The sequence below is a fragment of the Sminthopsis crassicaudata genome, chromosome 1 (assembly GCF_048593235.1).
Source record: "Sminthopsis crassicaudata isolate SCR6 chromosome 1, ASM4859323v1, whole genome shotgun sequence".
Taxonomy (NCBI): domain Eukaryota; kingdom Metazoa; phylum Chordata; class Mammalia; order Dasyuromorphia; family Dasyuridae; genus Sminthopsis; species Sminthopsis crassicaudata.
In genome coordinates this window covers 667,533,651-667,553,289 of record NC_133617.1, presented here as the reverse complement: position 1 = coordinate 667,553,289, position 19,639 = coordinate 667,533,651, and the positions used below count along the sequence as shown (strand labels likewise).

General features: G+C 38.3%; 1 protein-coding gene across 4 annotated transcripts in view; it reads right to left on the bottom strand.

Moving 5' to 3' along the window:
- The window catches only part of CCDC13 (coiled-coil domain containing 13), a 114,385-nt gene extending 97,516 nt beyond the window's left edge, over positions 1–16,869 (bottom strand). Inside the window, exons 1-3 of one of the 4 annotated variants that reach the window (XM_074283178.1) lie at positions 16,246–16,869; positions 4,113–4,339; positions 3,043–3,191 (exon numbers count right to left, since the gene is read on the bottom strand). In XM_074283178.1, coding sequence (XP_074139279.1) covers positions 3,043–3,191; positions 4,113–4,339; positions 16,246–16,350 — 481 coding nt within the window. In that variant the 5' untranslated portion in view covers positions 16,351–16,869. Of the gene's footprint in view, positions 1–3,042; positions 3,192–4,112; positions 4,340–15,977; positions 16,110–16,245 lie in introns of those variants that run through there. The other 3 variants (XM_074283176.1, XM_074283175.1, XM_074283177.1) reach the window with 3 other exon arrangements.
- Between the last annotated feature and the right edge of the window lie 2,770 nt (positions 16,870–19,639).

Genomic DNA, 19,639 nt, shown 5'->3' with positions numbered 1-19,639 from the left:
CACATATAACTTGGATGATAAACCAGCATAGGAGACTAAAGAATCAGATTAGATTAGATTAGACTAATGGGAGGAAGAAAACCAGGAGCAAGCAATATCATGAAAAACCAGAAAAAAAAAATGAGGCTCTCCAGGAGAGAAGAATGGTCAACAGTGTCAAATGCAAACACATAGGAGAAGATCTGGTAATTAAGATTTTGTGAGTAATTTTGACGTAAGATGTAAGATTTATAATAATTAATTTAAATAAATAAAATTTAATTCAAAAAGGTGCTGTATGATTTTGTGGAAATATGTATAGAAGAATTGCACATGTTTAATATATATTGGATTACTTGCCATCCTGGGGAGAGAGTAGAAGAAAGGAAGGGGAAAAAATTAGAACACAAGGTTTGTAAGGGTGAATGCTGAAAATTATCCATGTATATATTTTGAAAATAAAAAACTTTGATTAAAAAAAGTTGCTGAGTGATACGGATAAAAGGAGTGTCTGAAAGTGGTAGAGTATAAGAAATTGACTCAGGATGATGGGAAGCTTATTCACTGTGGAGAGGAATCAAAGGACAGGATTGAAATGGGAAAAGGGAGGTGGAGATTGGGCTGTTGATTGATGAACACATAGAGAGGGAGAGACACTTGTCATAGAAAATTGTTAGGGATAATAGTGGGAACTAGTAGCAGATGAATAATAAAGCTCACATTCTCCTCCATCCTCAACTACCAGATTTTATACAGCATTTTTCTTAAAAGTTTGTACTATACTGATCTATACATGTGCTTATCTCACTTCTGGATTATGAAACTCAAGAGTGTCTTAGTTAAACGTCCTATCTCAGGACTTTGGGGGAAAGAAAAGAAATCTCTCCCTTCCCTTCACTGACTGACTGATGAAAGCCTGGCCAATGAGAGCACTGAGAACGTCCAGTGAAAGGTGCCATTTATTATTTCAGTTACATAGCTCTTGCTGACAGAGTCTCAGTGGGGCTCAGCATCACATCCAGCCCATGGCTCCAGTCATCTGTCACTGTGAAGCATTTGTCAGGGTTGATCAGCACAGCCACAATATCTTTCAATTGGGCTGTATTGATAATAACAGGTCTCAATTATATGGCACTTTACGGTTTAAACATTTTCCTCACAATAACCCTTATTATTATAAAATTCTGTTATTATCAATACAGCCCAAATGAAAGATCTCCCTAAAGATATCGTGACTGTGCTGAAAACTTTTGTTCACCCATGTAGTTTTTAGCTGGAAGGACCCCATGGAGCAGGCCACGTGGAAGGCACGCTGAGACCAACATCACCACTTAGCACCACTCTTGTTTCCCTCTCATAATAGTTAGGATCAACCCCGACAAATGCTTCACAGTGACAGATGACTGGAGCCATGGGCTGGATGTGATGCTGAGCCCCACTGAGACTCTGTCAGCAAGACTATGTAACTGAAATAATAAATGGCAACCCTGGGAGAGAGGTAGAACAAAGTAAGGAAAACAAGGATCTAAAAAGTTACATGACTCACCCATAAGCTCATGGCTAGTATTAGAAGCAGGATTTGCATTTAGGAGTCAAGACTCCAGAAGCAACAAATCACATCACATTGTCTCCCTTACAAGGACCCATGTGTCAGGAAATATCTTAAATGAGGATCTCTTCAACCTGCCATCATGATTGCATGTATACATACCAGCTCAGTGCTATCTCTATTATTGGTCACATTTCCTTTGCAAAAGGAAAGCAGGATGTATAAATTTAGAGACATCTTCATCTTCGCTCCAAATGTTCACATGCACTATTTGTGCATGTTGGAGCCTTCTGAGCTTGAATTGGTCTGATCAGACATAGTTGAACACACTGTACCTTGATACCAACATGGTGTCTTGGGTCCTCTTTGAGAAGGAAGGACAACAACCAATCTTATCTACCTCACTTGTATAGTGTTTAAGTTACCTAAAAAATTTGCACATGGTCAGCACTTGAGATATCTGTTTTCTATTTCCAGATTCTTTGGGGATCTTGGAGCATAAACTTCAAAATAAAAAGTCTCATCTGAGGATTCTTCTATCATTTATGTGAATGTCATGAAAGTTTCATTAGCATCTATCAATACTTTGAAATCCTTATAATAAAGACTCTTTAAATCACATATTGCAATCATTACAAGATTTCTCTGGTTTACAACTCATCCAATTCTTTCAGCTACCTGGGCAACCCCAGAGACTGTCCTCCTCCCTCAATGGGGTTTCCCTCCTCTTCCCACTCCCAGAGACTCTGTTCTTGGCTTCAATACTAACCCTGTGTTCCTGCTTCTTACCAGGGATAGTACAGGGTAAGGTCTAAAGCTCTAAAGAGGTGGGAAGACAGACAATTTCTCCAAAAGCAAACAGCAAGTAAAAGTAAGAGAACAAGACTCAGAAATGGGTCTGCCACTAAGAAGTCAGCATTCTTTTTCACTGTCCTGCACTTCCTAATTCCCCTCCACTGGGCAGCATCTGTTCCCTCTTGGGATTCAGTTCTCTCACCCATAAAATGAAGGAGTTGAACTAAATTATCCCTGAAGTCCTTTCCAATATTGTGGCCCTGCAATGCCCAGTACACACTGGGACAGACTGGGTTCCCCTGAGAAAATTCAGAACTCTACTAAGGTCAGTGCTGGCCAGTCCCTTCTTCCATTCAGTTAGCACCTAGTAATCCTCACCCCTCTCCCTCTCTCCCTCTCTCTCCCTCTCTCTCTCTCTCTCCTCTCTCTCTCTCTCTCTCTCTCTCTCTCTCTCTCTCTCTCTCTCTCTCTCTCTCTCTCTCTCACACACACACACACACACACACACACACACACACACACACACCTGAAAGGTAGGGTCCTAATTGTGGTTCTAGCAGCTCCACTGAGCTATATGACCCATAGTACATATAACCTATGGTACTGCAGTATAGAATCATAGGGTCAGAATCCATTAGTGCTAAAGGCAGACCATCTAGTACAACTTCTTCATCTCACAGATGAGAAAACAGTCCCAAGGAAGTTAAGTGCAGCCCTACCTGTGAAAGCCCATCGGTCTTCTTCTATTTTCTTTTTGAGGTGCTTTATTTCAAAATCCTTCTCCTTCACCAGTTTATACAACCTTCCATTTTCATCTACAATTTCTCTGAGTTGCTCATGGAGTTGTTCAATCTCTTCTTCAAGCAACCTACAAGTCAAACCAGTCATTATTTATTTCATTTGAGGTTTCCTCCACTAACATCCCTCTTCATTGAATTCCCATGATATGGAAGGGACCCTGAGTTCTCAGAAATCATTTCAAAACAATGCCCAATTCCCTTCCCAAATGGAAAGACTCCGAATGGACTCTGTGTCTGTCCTCTGAAGCCCAGGCTAATTAAGCTCAAAAAATCTCACCACTAGAGGGTTGGCCAGCAGAAATGGATGCTTTTAGTTACAACAACATAGGAAGAGCCAGAAGACATGGAAGGAGCTTCCATACCAAACAGATCACTGATAATTCAAATGTTCAATGAATGCAATGAGACATATAGGAAAAAATGAGGACAGGGATCCTTTTTGCTGTTATAAAGATTAATCTCAGCGTACCAAGAAAACAAAAAAGGAGCCGCAGTGATCTTTATTTAGAAGGCAGAGTTTGTTCATGTTTGTATGTAAATATCCTGGGAAGACTGAAGCAAAAAGGAAAGGGCAAAGGGCAAAAGAGAAAATGGTAGAGGATGACCTTTAAAGAAGTTTCATAAATATAACATCATATTAAAACCAATCAGTTCCTGGGGAACTCACTAATATTATGCTGAACATATTTTTTAATGCAAAACGTTTTCTTCTTTCCACAGAGGAAATCAAGTGAATAAACAAAATTATAATGAGTACTCATTTCAATTTGACTTTAAATGCTACACATATATATTTGTATAAAATTATGTAAACAGAGCACAGGCCTTCAATCAAATGTACCAAACACTAAAAGCAAATACTGCATTGAAATCAATCTCTCATAGTTAAAAAAAATCTAAACAACATGATTTTGAAACCAATATCTTCCACCATTTCTCTTATTCTCCCCACACTTCTCCTTGTGGAAATCTGCTGCCCATTTATTTACCTTTGGCTGAAGGTATCTTTGGCTGGCTGCCCACCTTCTCGAAGCAAGTTTAACTCGTTCTGGATTCCAAAAGTCAATTTGGGGTCATTTCCACCTTCTTTGAGACTCACTTGTTTTTCTCTTTTTTTCTCCAGCTGTTTTTGTAACCTCTTGTGCTGCTGTTCCTGCAGAGCCTTAAACTGAATCCGCAAATTTTCATGCATCTCTTCCTCAGATTCCATTCTTTTCTAAAAACAACCATAACCATAAAGGTGATTAATAAGGGACTAGAGGATTTAGATGATACTTTCTGAAAACTTCTTTAATAGATTTTTAAATATTTTGTTTTATATTTTTTGTTTTTAAAAAAAAATCTAGTTTCTCTCCATCCCACCTCTGTCTAAAAAAAAAGAAAGAAAGAAAGAAAAGGAAGAGTAAAAGCCTTTATACATAGAAAAGCAAAACAAATCACTGAATTGGCCATGATCCAAAAAGTATCTCATTCTGTACCCTAAATCATGGGGGGCATATTTCATCATATATATTCTGGAATTTTGGTTGGTCATTGTGTTGATCAGAGTTCTTAAGTCTTTCAAAGTTTTCTTTTACAGTATTGTTGTAGTTGTATAATTTATTCTCCAGATTCTGCTCACTTCATTCTCTATTAGTTCATTCAAATTTTTCCATGTTTCTTTGAAACCACAGGCTAGGTGGTGTAGTGGAAAGAGCACTGGGCCTGGAATCACATCTGAGTTCAAATTCAACCTCAGATGCTTATTAACTGTATCTTTGGGAAGGTCGAAATCTCAGTTTTCCTCAACTATGAAACAAAGATTGTGAAAGTACCCATCTCTCAGGCTAACTAGTTGTGAGATTCAAATGAGATAATAATGATAGAGTGCTCATCATGGTATCAGATTCAAGGTAAAAGCAATATAAATGCTAACTATAATTATTATTAAACTATCCCATTTATCATTTCTTGTAACATAATAATATTCTACTATTCATATGATATGTTATTCAATTACTCCCCAGTAGATGGACCTCCATTTCTTAGTTTCCAGTTCTTTGCTTCTACAAAAAGAGATGCTATAAATATTTTTTTGTTCTTGATTTCTCTGGGGCATAAATCTAGTATTAGTATTTATAGATGGCTCAACCAATATGTATAGTTTAGTAACTTGTGGCATATAGTAAGGAGCTATTCAGCTTTTTAGACTAGTAAGACCAATTCATAGTTCTACCAAGAGAATATAAATATGCTTGCTTTCCCATACAGTTTCCAACAATTTTTTGTCATTTTTTCCAATCTTATGGTTGGGAATCTCAGAATTTCTTTAAGGTGTATTTAACTATTAGGATTTAGGACATATATCTGGGGAGGGGGTAGAGGGAGGAAGGGGAAAATTCAGAAAAGAAGTGAGTACAAGGGATAATGCTGTAAAAAAAATTACCCATGCATATGTACTGTCAAAAAATTATTATAATTATAAAAATTTTTAAAAGTCCTATATATCATATGAGATGACTCTTGGGGAGAGGGAGAAGAAGGGATACCTGGGATACTATTGTGACAGAAAAAAACCAAAAATGTCATTTTTTTAAAATGGAGCAGTTGATATGTGGAACAAAATTAGGTTAAAAATATAAAGAATATATAAGGACATTGACATAATATTTGATAAACACAAAAGTTCCAACTATAATGGCTTGTTTTCCTCTCTTTTTCAATGAGGTTGGGGATAGAAGAGATAAACTGTGGTTTTTTGTTCATTGAAAAGTAAGCTGTTTGACAAAAAAAAAAAAATAAGAAAGAATTAATGAAATTGTAATATAGAGACCAGCTAGATGGTTCAAGGAACAGAGCACCGGGCCTGGAGTCAGGAAGATCTGAGTTCAAATTCAGCCTCAGACAATTACTAATTGTGTGATGCAGGGCAAGTCACATCACCTCTATTTGCCTTAATCAACTGGAAAAGGAAATGACGAAATACTCCAGTATCCTTACCAGGAATACTCCATGGACAATATGATCCAAGGAACCACAAAGAGTTGAACAAGACTGGACAGCAACAATTTATGCCAAGTTCTATCTATGTACAGCAGAATTATCTCAAAGGTCCTTTGGATATTAAATAAAAATTAACATCAATAGTCTTTCAAAAAAAAAAGGATTTAGGACATTTATTCATATGGCTGTTAATGGCTTAGATTTCTTCTTATGAAAATTGTAATGTCATATCTTTTGATTATTTACCATTTGAGAAATAACTTTTATTTTGATAAATTCAAAACTTTCTGAAAACTATTTAATAAAATGATCACAAAAGTCTATCATATAGCACCCATAATTATATAGAACAAATTCATTTACAATCAATCAACAAACATATTAAGTATATATTTATGAACTGAACAAAAAGAAATGTATTTGAATAGAAAGAGATTGGATTAGACATAGGAGGACTCATGTGACCACAATCAAGTCACTAGTCTTGCTAAGCCTTAGTTCTTCATCTATAAAACAAGAACAATAATGTTACCTTTTCTCACTGAATTATTTTGAGAAAAAACTTTGTAAATTTTAAAGTCTTTATATAAATTTTACATGATTTTTATTTGTCTTAATTTTGTTGTGTCATTCATTAACTAACAAACAGACATCTACCACATAAAAAAACAAAATACTGCCCTAGGTGCTAGGGGAGATGCAAATTTTAACTTTGGCACAATCCCCCACTATTCTGAAATTTAGAGTCTGGGGGAAAAAAGTTAGAGGAACAGGCTGAGCCCTTCCTACTCTCCCTAATTAATCTCTTAAGCCTTTCCAGTTTTCACATTCTATGTTTAATTCAATTCACCAAACATTAATTATTGACTTTGTGTACTCTCACCAAACATTAAATACTGACTTTGTGTGCTTTCACCAAAAATCAATCATTGACTTACTGTGTTCCATGTAATAAGAAGGGGAAGAGAGGTCTAAGATGTAATTTAGATAAGGCACAGTCCCTGTGCAAGGAACATTCAGAGGACAGAATATTGTTTAGTTTGGCAGGAACACAGACTATATGGAGGAGAATACTAGGAAAAAAGACTGAAAAGATAAAGTGGGGGACAGATTGTAGAAGGCCTTCAATGTCAGTTAAAGAAACTTAAATTTTATTAACTAAGTAATGGGAGAAGCTTCATGGACAGCACAAACCCTGGAGTCAGGAAGATATGAGTTCAAATCGTACTTCAGACACTCACTAGCTGTGTGATCCTGGGAAAGTCACTTTACTCTGTTTGCCTCAGTTTCCTTATCTGTAAAATGAGCTGGAAAAGGAAATGGCAGCCCATTCTATTGTCTTTGCCAAGAAAACCCCAAATGGTGTCATGAAAAGTAAGACAGAATTGAAACAGTTGAATAGCAACTATGTGATAAAAAAAACAATTGAAGATGCTTGAACAGAAAAATGGATTTATGTGTAAAGAAGATTTATGCAGGATGAATTGAAAGAAGGCAAAAGGAGAGGGTAGTCATACTACACTCTCATGTACATGGTCAACATAGAATATCTCTGTAAAATATGGAAAAGTTATCATGTAAGTATTATTCTTTTCCCTTGACTACAGAATCACAGGATGCTGATCAGAGCTGGCCCAGAGCCCAACTGAGGCCCTTGAGTCTTATGTAAGGTCATACTATACTCTCATGTGCATGGTAAACATAAGAGTATCTCTGTGAGTAAAATATGGAAATCTTAGCATATAAGTACTATTCTTTCTTCCTTGACTACAGGACCACAGGATGCCAAAGCTGGCCCAGAGCTTAAAGGAGGCCCTCAAGTCTTGTGTAAGGTCACATTACCATGGGACAGAATAAGGATTCAATCCCAAATTCCTTCCTCTATCTTCCATGCTTTTACAACTATACTACACTGCCTCAAGAACATTAGAAATTGTATTTCACTTTCATTAAATGCAACCATTTTTTCTTTTATTCAGTACCAACAGTAAGTCTATATATTTCCTCCAATGCTCTTTATAATGATTTTCTGAGATAATGAATGACATCATTTATATAGAATAAATTTCATTAGGTTTTTTTATATAGGTGGTAAGAAACATAAGACATTATTGGTCTTATGTCCTTCATAATCTTGATACTTAGGAGCTATATGAGAAGGCATTTGCCCTTTCTCATCTGTTAAAAAAAAAAAGGGAGCCTAAGTGCCCACTCCACAAATTGTTTTAAGAAAATGATATAATGTATACAAAATACTTTGTAAACTTTAAAGCACTATATAAATGCTTGTTACTATTAAGTTAGAGGTATGTAACAGTAGCTTTCTCCTTAATTAAGTGGCTTTATTTGGTAATCCTCACCTTGAAGTCTGTCACCATTTTTCCTCCTAAGGACTCTCCAAAGTCAGGGCAGTGTGAGTATTACTGGGTCCACTTTACAAAAAAGGAACTGAAGCTTCGAGAAGGGGATCATACTGCCTATGGGTGACCTCCTCAGCAGCTAGGGCCTGAAAGGGATCCAGGTAGGTCAGCAGCCAGGGAACCACAGCAGGAGACCAGAGCAGAGGAAAATAGCACATCTGCACTGACCACCTCCTGGCAGCACCTGTCTGGAACCAATTTTCCTCCACTATATAATGAAAATAATTCTCCCAAGGTTGTCATAAAGAAAATGCTTTTGCTAACTTTAATGTGCTATAAAGAGTTTTGCTAATAACCATAAATAATAATCACAGGAGCAGCTCGATGGCATAGTGGTTAGAATGTTGGGCCTAAAGTCAGGAATACCTGAGTTCAAATATGGCCTCAGACACCTAACACTCACTAGCTGTGAGTCATTTACCCCCAATTCTCTCACCAAAAACAAAACAAACAAAAAAAAAAAAAAAAAAAAAAAAAACACCAGCAGCAATAAATCACAAAAAGGATTTTAGCTAATTTTAGATTTAGATTTTAGCCAACAATAGCAAAAATCAGAAAGGGGTATGTTATAAGATTTCTTAGAGCAGATGCAGAATGAGAAAAGCAGGACTAGGAGAAAAATATAGTCAATGACAGTGAAAATATAAAAGAAGTCAGGCTGAGAAAATGTAATAATTCAATCCTGGATGCCAGATAATAATGGGTATATAATATGTGTCCATATATACAAAAAAATTGAGTGTGTATGTATGAATAAAATGTGCATTTCCTATTATGGATTATAACACACAACATAATCATAGCTCAATGGAAAGAATGTTGACGGATGAATTTGAAATCAAAGAACCTAGATTTAAATCCAGTCTTTGCCACTTGTGACCTATGTATTTGTACACACAACTATACAGTGATGATGATCTTTGAAGTCCTTTCTATCTTTATATCTATGATCCTGTGTATGACCTTTGAAGTTCCCTTTATCTCGAACTCTATACTTTTGACAGAGAAGCAGAGAGCTCCCAGGACATAATGTTGCATACATTATAAGATTTAGCCACTGAATCAGTTGTTTTTACTTAACTGTTTTTGTGTGTGTGTTTGTGGACTTTTTTTCCCTGTTAAAAAGATAGATTCAATTCCCAAGTGGAGTTAAGAGCTATACATAAAAAGTGGGGTGATATAAAAACAAAAACCATCAATTTTTTAAAATGAACTTGATATCAACTATCCTCATTATCTATATGGCCTTTACCAATCAATTCCTTCTCTGAGCCTCAATTCACCCAAATGTAAAATGCTGATCTCTGAGGTTCCATTCAGGTATAAATCCTGTATTACCATAATTCTCTGAGGCCTTTTAAGGCCTGCACAGAGTCGTGACTTACCACTTACACTGGAAGTGATCTTTTCCTCCTATGAGTTTCTCTTAATCTTATGCTTATGCCCCCTATGGAACATCCAATCTTATATTCTCTTTGACTTCTTTCCTTCTTTTTCTTTTGGTTGAGACAATTGGGGTTAAGTGACTTACCTTGGGTCACATAGCTAGGAAGTATTAAGTGTTTGAGGCTAGATTTGAACTCAGAGCCTCCTGATTCCAGGGCTGGTGCCTGTATCCACTGTGCCATCTAACTATCCCAACTTACTTTCATTTTTTAAAAAATTAAGTAAAATAATTTTCTGCCAAAAATTTCAAGATTATTTTAATTTTTTTTCAAAAATATCTCCTTTTGGAAAGGGACCTGTATGTGCCAAAATGTTTGTGGCAGCTTTTTTGTAGTGGCTAGAAACTGGAAATTGAATGGATACCCCTCAACTGGAAAATGGCTGAATAAGTTATGTTATATGAATGGAATATTATTGCTCTGTAAGAAATGACCAGCAGGATGAATACAGAGAGGTTTGGAGAGACTTACATGAAATGAGCAGAACTAGGAGATCATTATACACTTCAACAATAATACTGTATCTGATGGAAATGGATATCTTCGACAATGAGAAGATTCAATTCAGATCCAATTGATCAATGATGGACAGAATCAGCTATACTCAGAGAAAGAACATTGGGAATTGAGTGTGGACTATATGCATTTTTATTTTTCTTCCCCAGGTTACTTTTACCTTCCAAATCTGATTTTTCTTATGCAACAAGGGAACTGTACGGATCTGTACATATAGATTGTATTTAAGATATACTTTAACATGTTTAACATGTATGAGACTGCCTGCCATCTAGGGGAGGGGGTAGAGGGAGAAAAGGGAAAAGTTGGAACAGAGTGATTGCAAGGGACAATGTTGAAAAACTACCCATGCATAAGTTCTGTCAATAAAAAGCTATAATTAAAAATATGTATACATATCTCCTTTCTACTATTGTCTTTACTATCTTTAATTTTTCATTCTCTGTCATATCCCCAATTCAACTGGAGGCTTCTTGAGGGCAGGGGCCCTGAACTCAATAGAGGCAGCCAGGTCTTTCCATGGAGAAGAGGACTCTGGGTTTTGAGTCAGGAACTCCAAGTTCAAATTTGACCACAGACCCCTGAAGTCACTTAACTGCTGTTTGCTTCAGTGTCCTCATCTGTAAAAATGTAAAAACCTCCCAGGGTTATTGTAAGGATCAAATGAGAAAATATCTGTAAAGCACTTTGTAAACCTTAGACTATTTTAGAACTTGCCACTCTTATCATTTATCATTTAGAAATACATTCCCTACAGAATCAATCTGGGCAGTTATAAAGAGGTATACCCATAGACACAATTTTATTATTTGGTTATGATACAATTCTTAGCTCTTCCTGAGTTCATCAAATATTTACTTATATCCTAAGTGCCTGATATATTTGAAAGGATAAACAACTGTTGCTCTAGTATCACCTTTTGTCAACATCCTGACTAACATTGCAGTTAAGTGCTACTGAGATAAGTGAACATTAGGAGTCATTTCAGCTGATTTGATGTGTTTAAACAAGCACAATTTAGTGACAATTTAAAAAGCACACAAACAAAATTAGAGCCAGGCAGATGAAAAGGTCAATAGAAAGTTGTTGATACAGAACAGATTATAAAAGCAACAATATTCTTTCTTCCCAAGATAGAATTGGCATCTGCCTTTGTAGTATTGCAAAGAAATAATTGCCACTACAGAACATAGTAAAAACATCCATATATGTTTATATAATATATAATACATATATATTATATATATTTCACTAATTTCAAAGATACATTTTTTTCATCAGCATGAATGATTTCCTCCAGCATTGTCAGTTGCTGCCTCTTCAAATCTTAGTCTTCTTGGTTTATTTTGGACAAAATGATTTATCTCCTGGTAGTTCTCAAAAGACAAGCAAAGTCTGTTTACAAAATGGTCATTTAAATCCTTATTGACATGGTCACAGTTGCAGAAATTTGTAATCCATTGGTCTACGGACTCAAAGTCCCCTCTATACCTTGAAGATAAAAAGGACTTTAGGGTGATAGGAGTTATAGCTGAAATGGACTTTATAGATCATCTGGCCTACAACTTCTCTTGTTTTACAGATGCAAAGATGATTTATGCCTGTAGATTAAAATATTTTGAGTTTTGCCTTCTTTCTGGTTTATCACTGTCCTTTTTCCATCTAAATCCTCAGAACCTGCCTCCAGATCCAGCTCAAATCCTAACACATCTATGGAACTTTCCTTGAGGACAGTTAGATGGTGCAAAGAATAGAGAAGAGGCCCTGAAATAAAGGGAGATTTGAATTCAAATGTGGCCTCCGACATTTAATACTTACTAGTTGTGTGACTCTAGGCAAGTCATTCAAACTCAGTTGCTTCACCAAACCCTATTCCCCACAAAAACAAAATTTAAAAAAATAAACTTTCTCTGATGGATCCAACCATAGTAAACTCTCTTCCAGTATTTATTATCTTGTTTCTCTGATGTTGTCAATTAGTGATGAACCATCATTTGCAAAAAAGCACCACTCTTGATCTTTGATATTTATCAGAGATGCTGAATGGAAAATATGAATATCCATTCCTTTGGGGTACTTTAAAACTTAGCCTATATCAATGCCTTCACTCAATTTGCAGTTTTTTATAATTTGATTTTGATCTTCTCTACTTTACTGTATTTTTTTCAAAGGTCACCAAATGCAGTGTCTTTTATTTATTCCTCCTCATCTTCTCTCCTCCTATATACTCTCTTCTCAGAAATCCAGTACTCTCTGGATTTTAATTCCTATATCTCTAAACATTTCTCTGTCTCATTTGCTTTGTCTCATTCTTTTTTCAACCCCTTGAGTTCCCCAAACATCTCTCCCTGGCTTCTTCCCTTCTCTCTACACTCTTTCCCCTGGAAGTTTTATTTACTCTCAAAGCTTCAGCTGTTTCCCTTCAACCAAATGATTCCCAAACCTACATTTATAGTTCTGACCTCTCTCTTCTGAGCTTCAGACTTGTATCTTCCATATGAGTACATTGATAACTGATTCTGGGTATGTCCAAAACCATGTTCATTATCTTTCCTCCAAAAACTTTCTTCTTCCTGACATCTTTATTTTAGCCTCTAACCCTGTCATTTACCCTCACCTTCTAACATTTATGACTTTTCAAGTATCATGGATTCTTCTCCCTCCTCAGCTCTCAATCAGTGACAAAATCCTATGAATTTTATCTCTTAAATTTTCTACTGTCACACATTGCCATCATCCTAGCACAAACCCTTTTTCTCACCATCCTGAATTCCACTCTCTCCTTTCTCCAATCTCCCTTTCAAAACTGTGTAGGAATAGACTTTGTCATGTATAAAGTTGAGAAGCAGCAATGGTGACAAAGAGAAAGCATATATAAAGTCTTGAAGTCAGATTTTTGTCCCCAAAGTATCTTAGGGAACTAAATTGTATATTGGAAAAGAGTTATGATTTCCATGGATAAAGGAAATTTCCACAGGATGGTGTACTCTACACTAATGAAATCACAGATTGGGCCAAAAAAAATGGACAAATTAAGCAACATCACTTTTCACCTCAAAAAAAAAAGTGATTCCTTATTACCTCAAAAGTCTAATATTGAAACTCCTTAACTTGTCACTTGTATGCCCCACACCATCTAACATTACTATACCTTTCCAGCCTTATCTCACATTACTACTTTGCTTATACTATGCTGTAATCAAACTGGACTATTTTCTGATCTTTAAACATTTCTGCATTCATTCTCCTCTGAGAAATTGCCTTCTCTTTCCAGGAAAGGTCTGCTGCCTCCTCCTGGAATCCTTCTCAGAAACTCCCCATCAATAACAAATTTTCCCCTTTGAGATAACATAACATCCTGTTTGTTCTTCTGTTATGTACTGTTGCTGCTGCCCAACTAGTCTCTAAGCCAATGGCTATCACAGGGATCTATATACAGTGATTAATAAATGTGGAATTAAAAAGTAAGTAACAAGCAGTCCTGAATTCAGGAAGACCTGAGTTCAAATCTGATCTCAGATCCTTAATACTTCCCAGTTGTGTGACCCTAGGCAAGTCACTTAACCCCAACTGCCTCAGCAAAATAATAATAATAATAATTACAAACCCAAATAAAGTAAAAAGTGCTCAGCAGAGAACAAAAGAATAACCTACAAGGAAGCAAAGAAAAGATGGATACTCATAATTTCTTCTATTATTATATATACTTTCTTGAAATGAAAATTTACTGTTATATATTTTAAATCCTCCCTGATGTTCTGCTGAGCACAAGACAATGTTTTGTTTTGTTTTGCTTTTGTCTTTTTTCTATTTTTTTTTTCATTTTGTATTCAGTTCAATAAATTAAAAAACAAAAAAATTGTGAAGTTAAAAAATTTATAGTTGACAATTACATAGTATTGTACAAAGAGTTTTATACTGACTAAGCCTCATGACAACCCTAAGAGGCAGACACAGAGATATACCCATTTTACAGATAGCCACAATATATCTATCATTCTATAAAATTTTAACATTCACACAATGTCTAGAATAAAAACCCTGAGAGGTAGGCAGTACAAATAATGTTTCCATCTTACAGATAAAGAAATTGAGCCTCAGAGAGCTGTCCAAATTAAAACAAAACCTAAGGTTTAAACCCAGGTCTCTTAATTTTCCAATACGCTTTCCAATACATCATAATGACCAACCTGAACACATAGCCCTACACATATTAGCTGCTTCATCCACTGTCACTTATTTGTTGAAAACAGTAGAGTATCCCAGATTTAATGTATATGAGGAAGTTCATGGAAACAAGCTGTCAGATTATGACATGCACCCAAATGTCAGACTCTATCTCCAGAGACTGCAGAGATCAAGCAGAAGCAACAAGAATGAAAGATGTGAGATGGACAAATAGTAGACATCGGAACTAAATACTCAGATCCAGTGATAAAAGATTCCGGTCATCCGGAAAGGGGTGCGCCCACTGGCAACAGCCTGCTCTATTCAATATCTTGGTCAGCGACTAGGAGGAAGGAATAGATGACAAATTTGCAGATGATGCAAGATAAGGAGGGATCACAAGTGCATTAAGTAACAGGATCCAGAAAGTCTAGGATGATAGATAGAATCTAATAGGATGGAATCTAGGAGTGATAAACGTACACTACACTAGGGTTCAAATAATCAGCTACATAAGTAGAAGACAAGAGAGAGATAACTAGATAGTAGTTCATAAGGATAACAACTTGTGAGGTTAGTGTTGGCGATAGTCCCGGCAATGTTAACATGAATGAAAATTAACAGTCAAATCGGCTAATATGATCTTGGACTTCATTAATGAAAATCGAGTGTCCAGAGTGAGCCAAGTGATGTTCTCAAGTGTTCTCTGTGCTTATAAAACCACATCTGTGTGACATTTCCCAGTTTGGGGCTCCATATTTAGGGAAATGACACACAGACAAGCTGCCTTGTAAAAAATGAATCAAAGAATTGGGAGGTAGAAAAGATATTTGAGATTTTCTAGTCCAGCCACTTTTTTATAGGAACATAAGGAAGCGAAGGTGAGCAGGACTTGGATGGTGAAAACATAAAATTGTTTAGCCTGGAAAATAAAATTTAGGAGGAACATGAGTGTTATCTCCAAGTTTCCAAAAGGCTCCTATAGAGAAGAGTATAAGACTTATGTGTACCTGAGAGGGAAGAACTAGAAGGAATAAATGAATAGTAAAAGGAGGTGTTCTCTGAAGCCCCAGCTCTGAGGTACCTGAAGACATCTGAGTTGGGGTGGGAGGGGATGGAGGAGTGGAGGAGTCACTTGACTGGGGAGAATGATCTGGGGAGAAAAAAGCTCTCGGAGGTGGCGGGGAGGGGGAGAAAAGGGAGAAACGGGGATTACGGAGTAGTGGATGCTGCCCCGGGCTCAGCCCGGTGGGTTTCAGGAATGGTCTGTCGGGACGGGGCTGTGTCCCCAGGTGCATGTTTGTCGGGCAGGTGGAGTCTGTACCTATCCGTGTTGGCGGTCTCTCCGACTGGAGAAACTGGGCCTTCATTTTACAGCCAAGAAAACTAGGCCCGCGGCGGTGGAAGGAATCGCAGCCTGGGGCAGGGTTCGGACGCCGGTGCCGCGACTCCAGGCTCGGCGCTCCCTGGAGCATCTCTGCGGCGCTGCGGGCGGGGGCTCGGCCCGTTGCCTGGGCGTCCGTCAGTTCGTCCGTCCGTCCGTCCGTCTGCTGGACAAGCTCAGGGCGTGCGGCCCGCGGCTAGGCACTCACCCAAGCGAAGGGGCCCAGACTAGGGCCGGGGCCGGGGCTGAGGCTGGACCGGTTTCTCTCAGACTTGGACTCGCTGAGCACTAAAACGCCTCTATCGTCACTCATCCTGGGATGCCGGAGACGCGCTGCCCCGAGCAACCGTCACCACGGCAACTGCGTCCCGTTCATGGGACGTCATCGTGCCTCTACGGAAGCCGAAGCGGGAGGAGCCGGGGCCGGGCCACACGTTAGGTGGCCGCTTTCTTCGGGTTCCCTGCTGGAGTAGTTAAAAGAGGGACCGAGGCGAGGGGCGGGGAGCGACGAGGCTCAGCTTGGGCTGCCTTCCCGAGTCTCTCCACTTGTGTCCACTCAGATGCCGGGCCCAGAGCCTTCCTCCCTTTCGCTTTCCTCTTCTCCACTCGCGCTTTCTCCCGCTCCCAGTCTGGGGCATAAAGCGGGAGTCCCTGAGCTGTTCCGCTGCGGGTGACTGACCCAGAGTGAGCCCGTGTCGGAGCTCCTACTGAGAGAACACTTCCATCTTCTGGGCCTTGGGCAGCTTAACCACAGAATAATCCTTAGCGGGGGGTGGCAGAATTCCTCATGCGCTGTGCAGACCCGACCCCTTGGGGAGTGGAGGCAGAGTCCACGCTATTTCTTCTCCATTGGATCGTTGAAGATCCTTGGGGGAAAGGTGCTATTATCCCCATTTTAGAGATGGGTAAACTGAGGCAGAGTTAAGTGAATTGCCCAGAGCCTCGAGCTAGTTAGTGTCTGAAATGGGATTTGAGCTCTGGTTTTCCTGCCTCCAGCTCTAGCACTGTATCTATCCCTTCCTTTAGTACTTTTGCTGTGGAAGCAACACATCCCTTCCCCTTTAAAGAGGCCCAGAGGAAGTCACTAAGCGGCCAAGTAACAGCAATAAAACCACATCACATGGAATCCTCGGGTTTCCAAAATTAGCTCATAAGCTGCTTTTGATTAACGATAAATGCTATAAACCAGGGCTTCTTAAACGTTTCCCATTCACAACTCCTTTTTGCCCAAGAAATTTGTACGTGCCCAGGTGAGTCTGTATGTAAAATAGGTATACAAATCAAATATTTGCTGATAATTTCAAAACCCCCACATTCAGTTATGAGACTTCATATGGGGTCGCAAACCACAGCTTAAGAAACTGGGCTGTAGATGATCCTCTATGCCTTGATTTCAAGATAAAAAAAAATTTCTTTTTTTGCATATCTATTTCTAGCCTTTTCTTCAATGTATTTCAATAATTAAAAGAGTAGTGATCTTGTCTAGGAGCAGAGTTGGAAAGCATGAACAATGCATTAGACTATGAACTACTGTTATTGGCTTTCTTTGTACCCCCCAATATTTAGGGTTTGGCTGCTGTGAAGAAAACTTTGAGCAAACTTATCACTTGGTAAAAATGGGGGCTAATGTTACCTTGATATGGATCCCATGCTACTCAAATGGCTGAGAGAAGTTCCGTGAATAGAAACTGCTGAAATAAGGAGAGCGTGCATTGAAAGAGCTTACATTTCTTCCCTTGGATCTCTCAAACATCCTCAGATGCTTAAATAATGTTTAACAGTTAAAAAAAAAAAACCTAGAAAATACCCCAAATTAAAAAAACAAGTATTCACAGAAATAGAGATGGTGTCACCAGTGCAAGGTCAAATTGGCTCTGACCACTAGGTGGCACTGTCACCCACTAGCAGGAATCAGAACCCTGCTCAAATTTTAAATAGGAACTTGAGAATGTCCAGATGTGAGTGGAATGTTTATTCCTATTTGAATGCAGCAACAGTCTGATGCTGGACATTAGCCCGGAGGCCAGCTAATCTTCACCAAGAGCCCAAGAAAAACAAAATTGCTCCATTTAATTTGCATATAAACAAAGAACACTAGATTCTGAGTCAGAGAAACCAAATAGTGAATCTTAAGTTCTGTGACTTATTACTAGCAATATGACAGATCTAGTCATTCAGCTTTTTTGAGCCTCGATTTTTTTATTTGTAAAATAAAAGAATTAGACTAGGTGATCCCTAAGGCCCCTTCCATTTATAAATCCTTTGGTTCACAGTCTGTAAATTCCCTGGTCCCCTGCTTTTCTTTATAGTGTTTTCTCCCATCCCTGCTTTCCCCATATCCTCCAAATCGAATAACTATCAGGAGGTCTTTTCCAGTCTCTCCACCCCTTCCCCAACTGCTAGTAACTTCCTCTTGAAGGCTACTTTCATCTATTCTGTATTTATCATATATGTCCTGATTTCTATATTTCTATGTATGTTGTTCCCTTCCCTCCCCCACCCAAGTTAGGTTGTGAGCTCCTTGAAGGAACAGACTGATTTTGCTCGATCTTTGTATTCCCAACAGTTTAACACACTGTCTGGAACAGTAATTGCTTAATAAATGCTTGTTAATTGATTGATTTGTAATTCAGCTTTTAAGTAGGATCTAATTACTCCAGTTTATGCAAATCACCAATATTTATTACTTGAAGTCTTCTAGCATTTAATGAACTTACCAAATAATTTAGCATGTGATTATGTCTAAGAGATGGTACAGGGCAGCTAGGTGATACAGTGGATTGGGCTCTGAGTTTGGAATTAGGAAGTAATTTAATCCTGCCTGCCTTGGTTTCCTCATCTATTAAATGAGCTGGAGAAGGAAATGACAAATCACTCCAATATGTTTGTCAAGAAAATCTCCATAAAGGGATCACAAAGAATTAAACATAATAACAGGAAAAAAAAAAGAAGAAAAAGGAGGAGGAGGAGGAGGAGGAGGAGGAGGAGGAGGAGGAGGAGGAGGAGGAGGAGGAGGAGGAGGAGGAGGAGGAGGAGGAGGAGGAGGAGGAGGAGGAGGAGGAGGAGGAGGAGGAAGAGAAGGAGGAGGAGGAGGAGGAGGAGGAGGAGAAGAAAAAGAGCAATGAGGTGAGGGAGTGAATGCTAGCTTTGAAATCAAGGAAATGTAGTTCACATCCTAGTTTCTATCTAGCTTTTTGGATCTGGATGGGAGACTGAAGTCCTCCTCTGTGAAATGGACATCATAATCTTAGCATTCCTGTTACCTAGAATTGTTGTGGAAAAAGCCCTTCCCCCCCCAATCTGACCATGCCATTCCCTTATTCAAAAACCTACAGAAGTCTCTAATACCTCTCTGATAAAGGACCAATTCCTCTCCTTGTATAAGGGGGACTTTGAAGATGACTTTATGGGGAAACGGGATGAACAAGAGACTCTCTTAGTATCTCCTTAACTCCTGCTGACACCAGGCAGATAAATATGTATACCATAGCTGTAGGTCATTCCTAAACTTGTAACTGCTCACAGTTCTTCTCTCACTGGTAGATTGTATACCCAAGGATAGTCTTATAAAGGACTACTACCCTAATTTGACTCTGAATGAA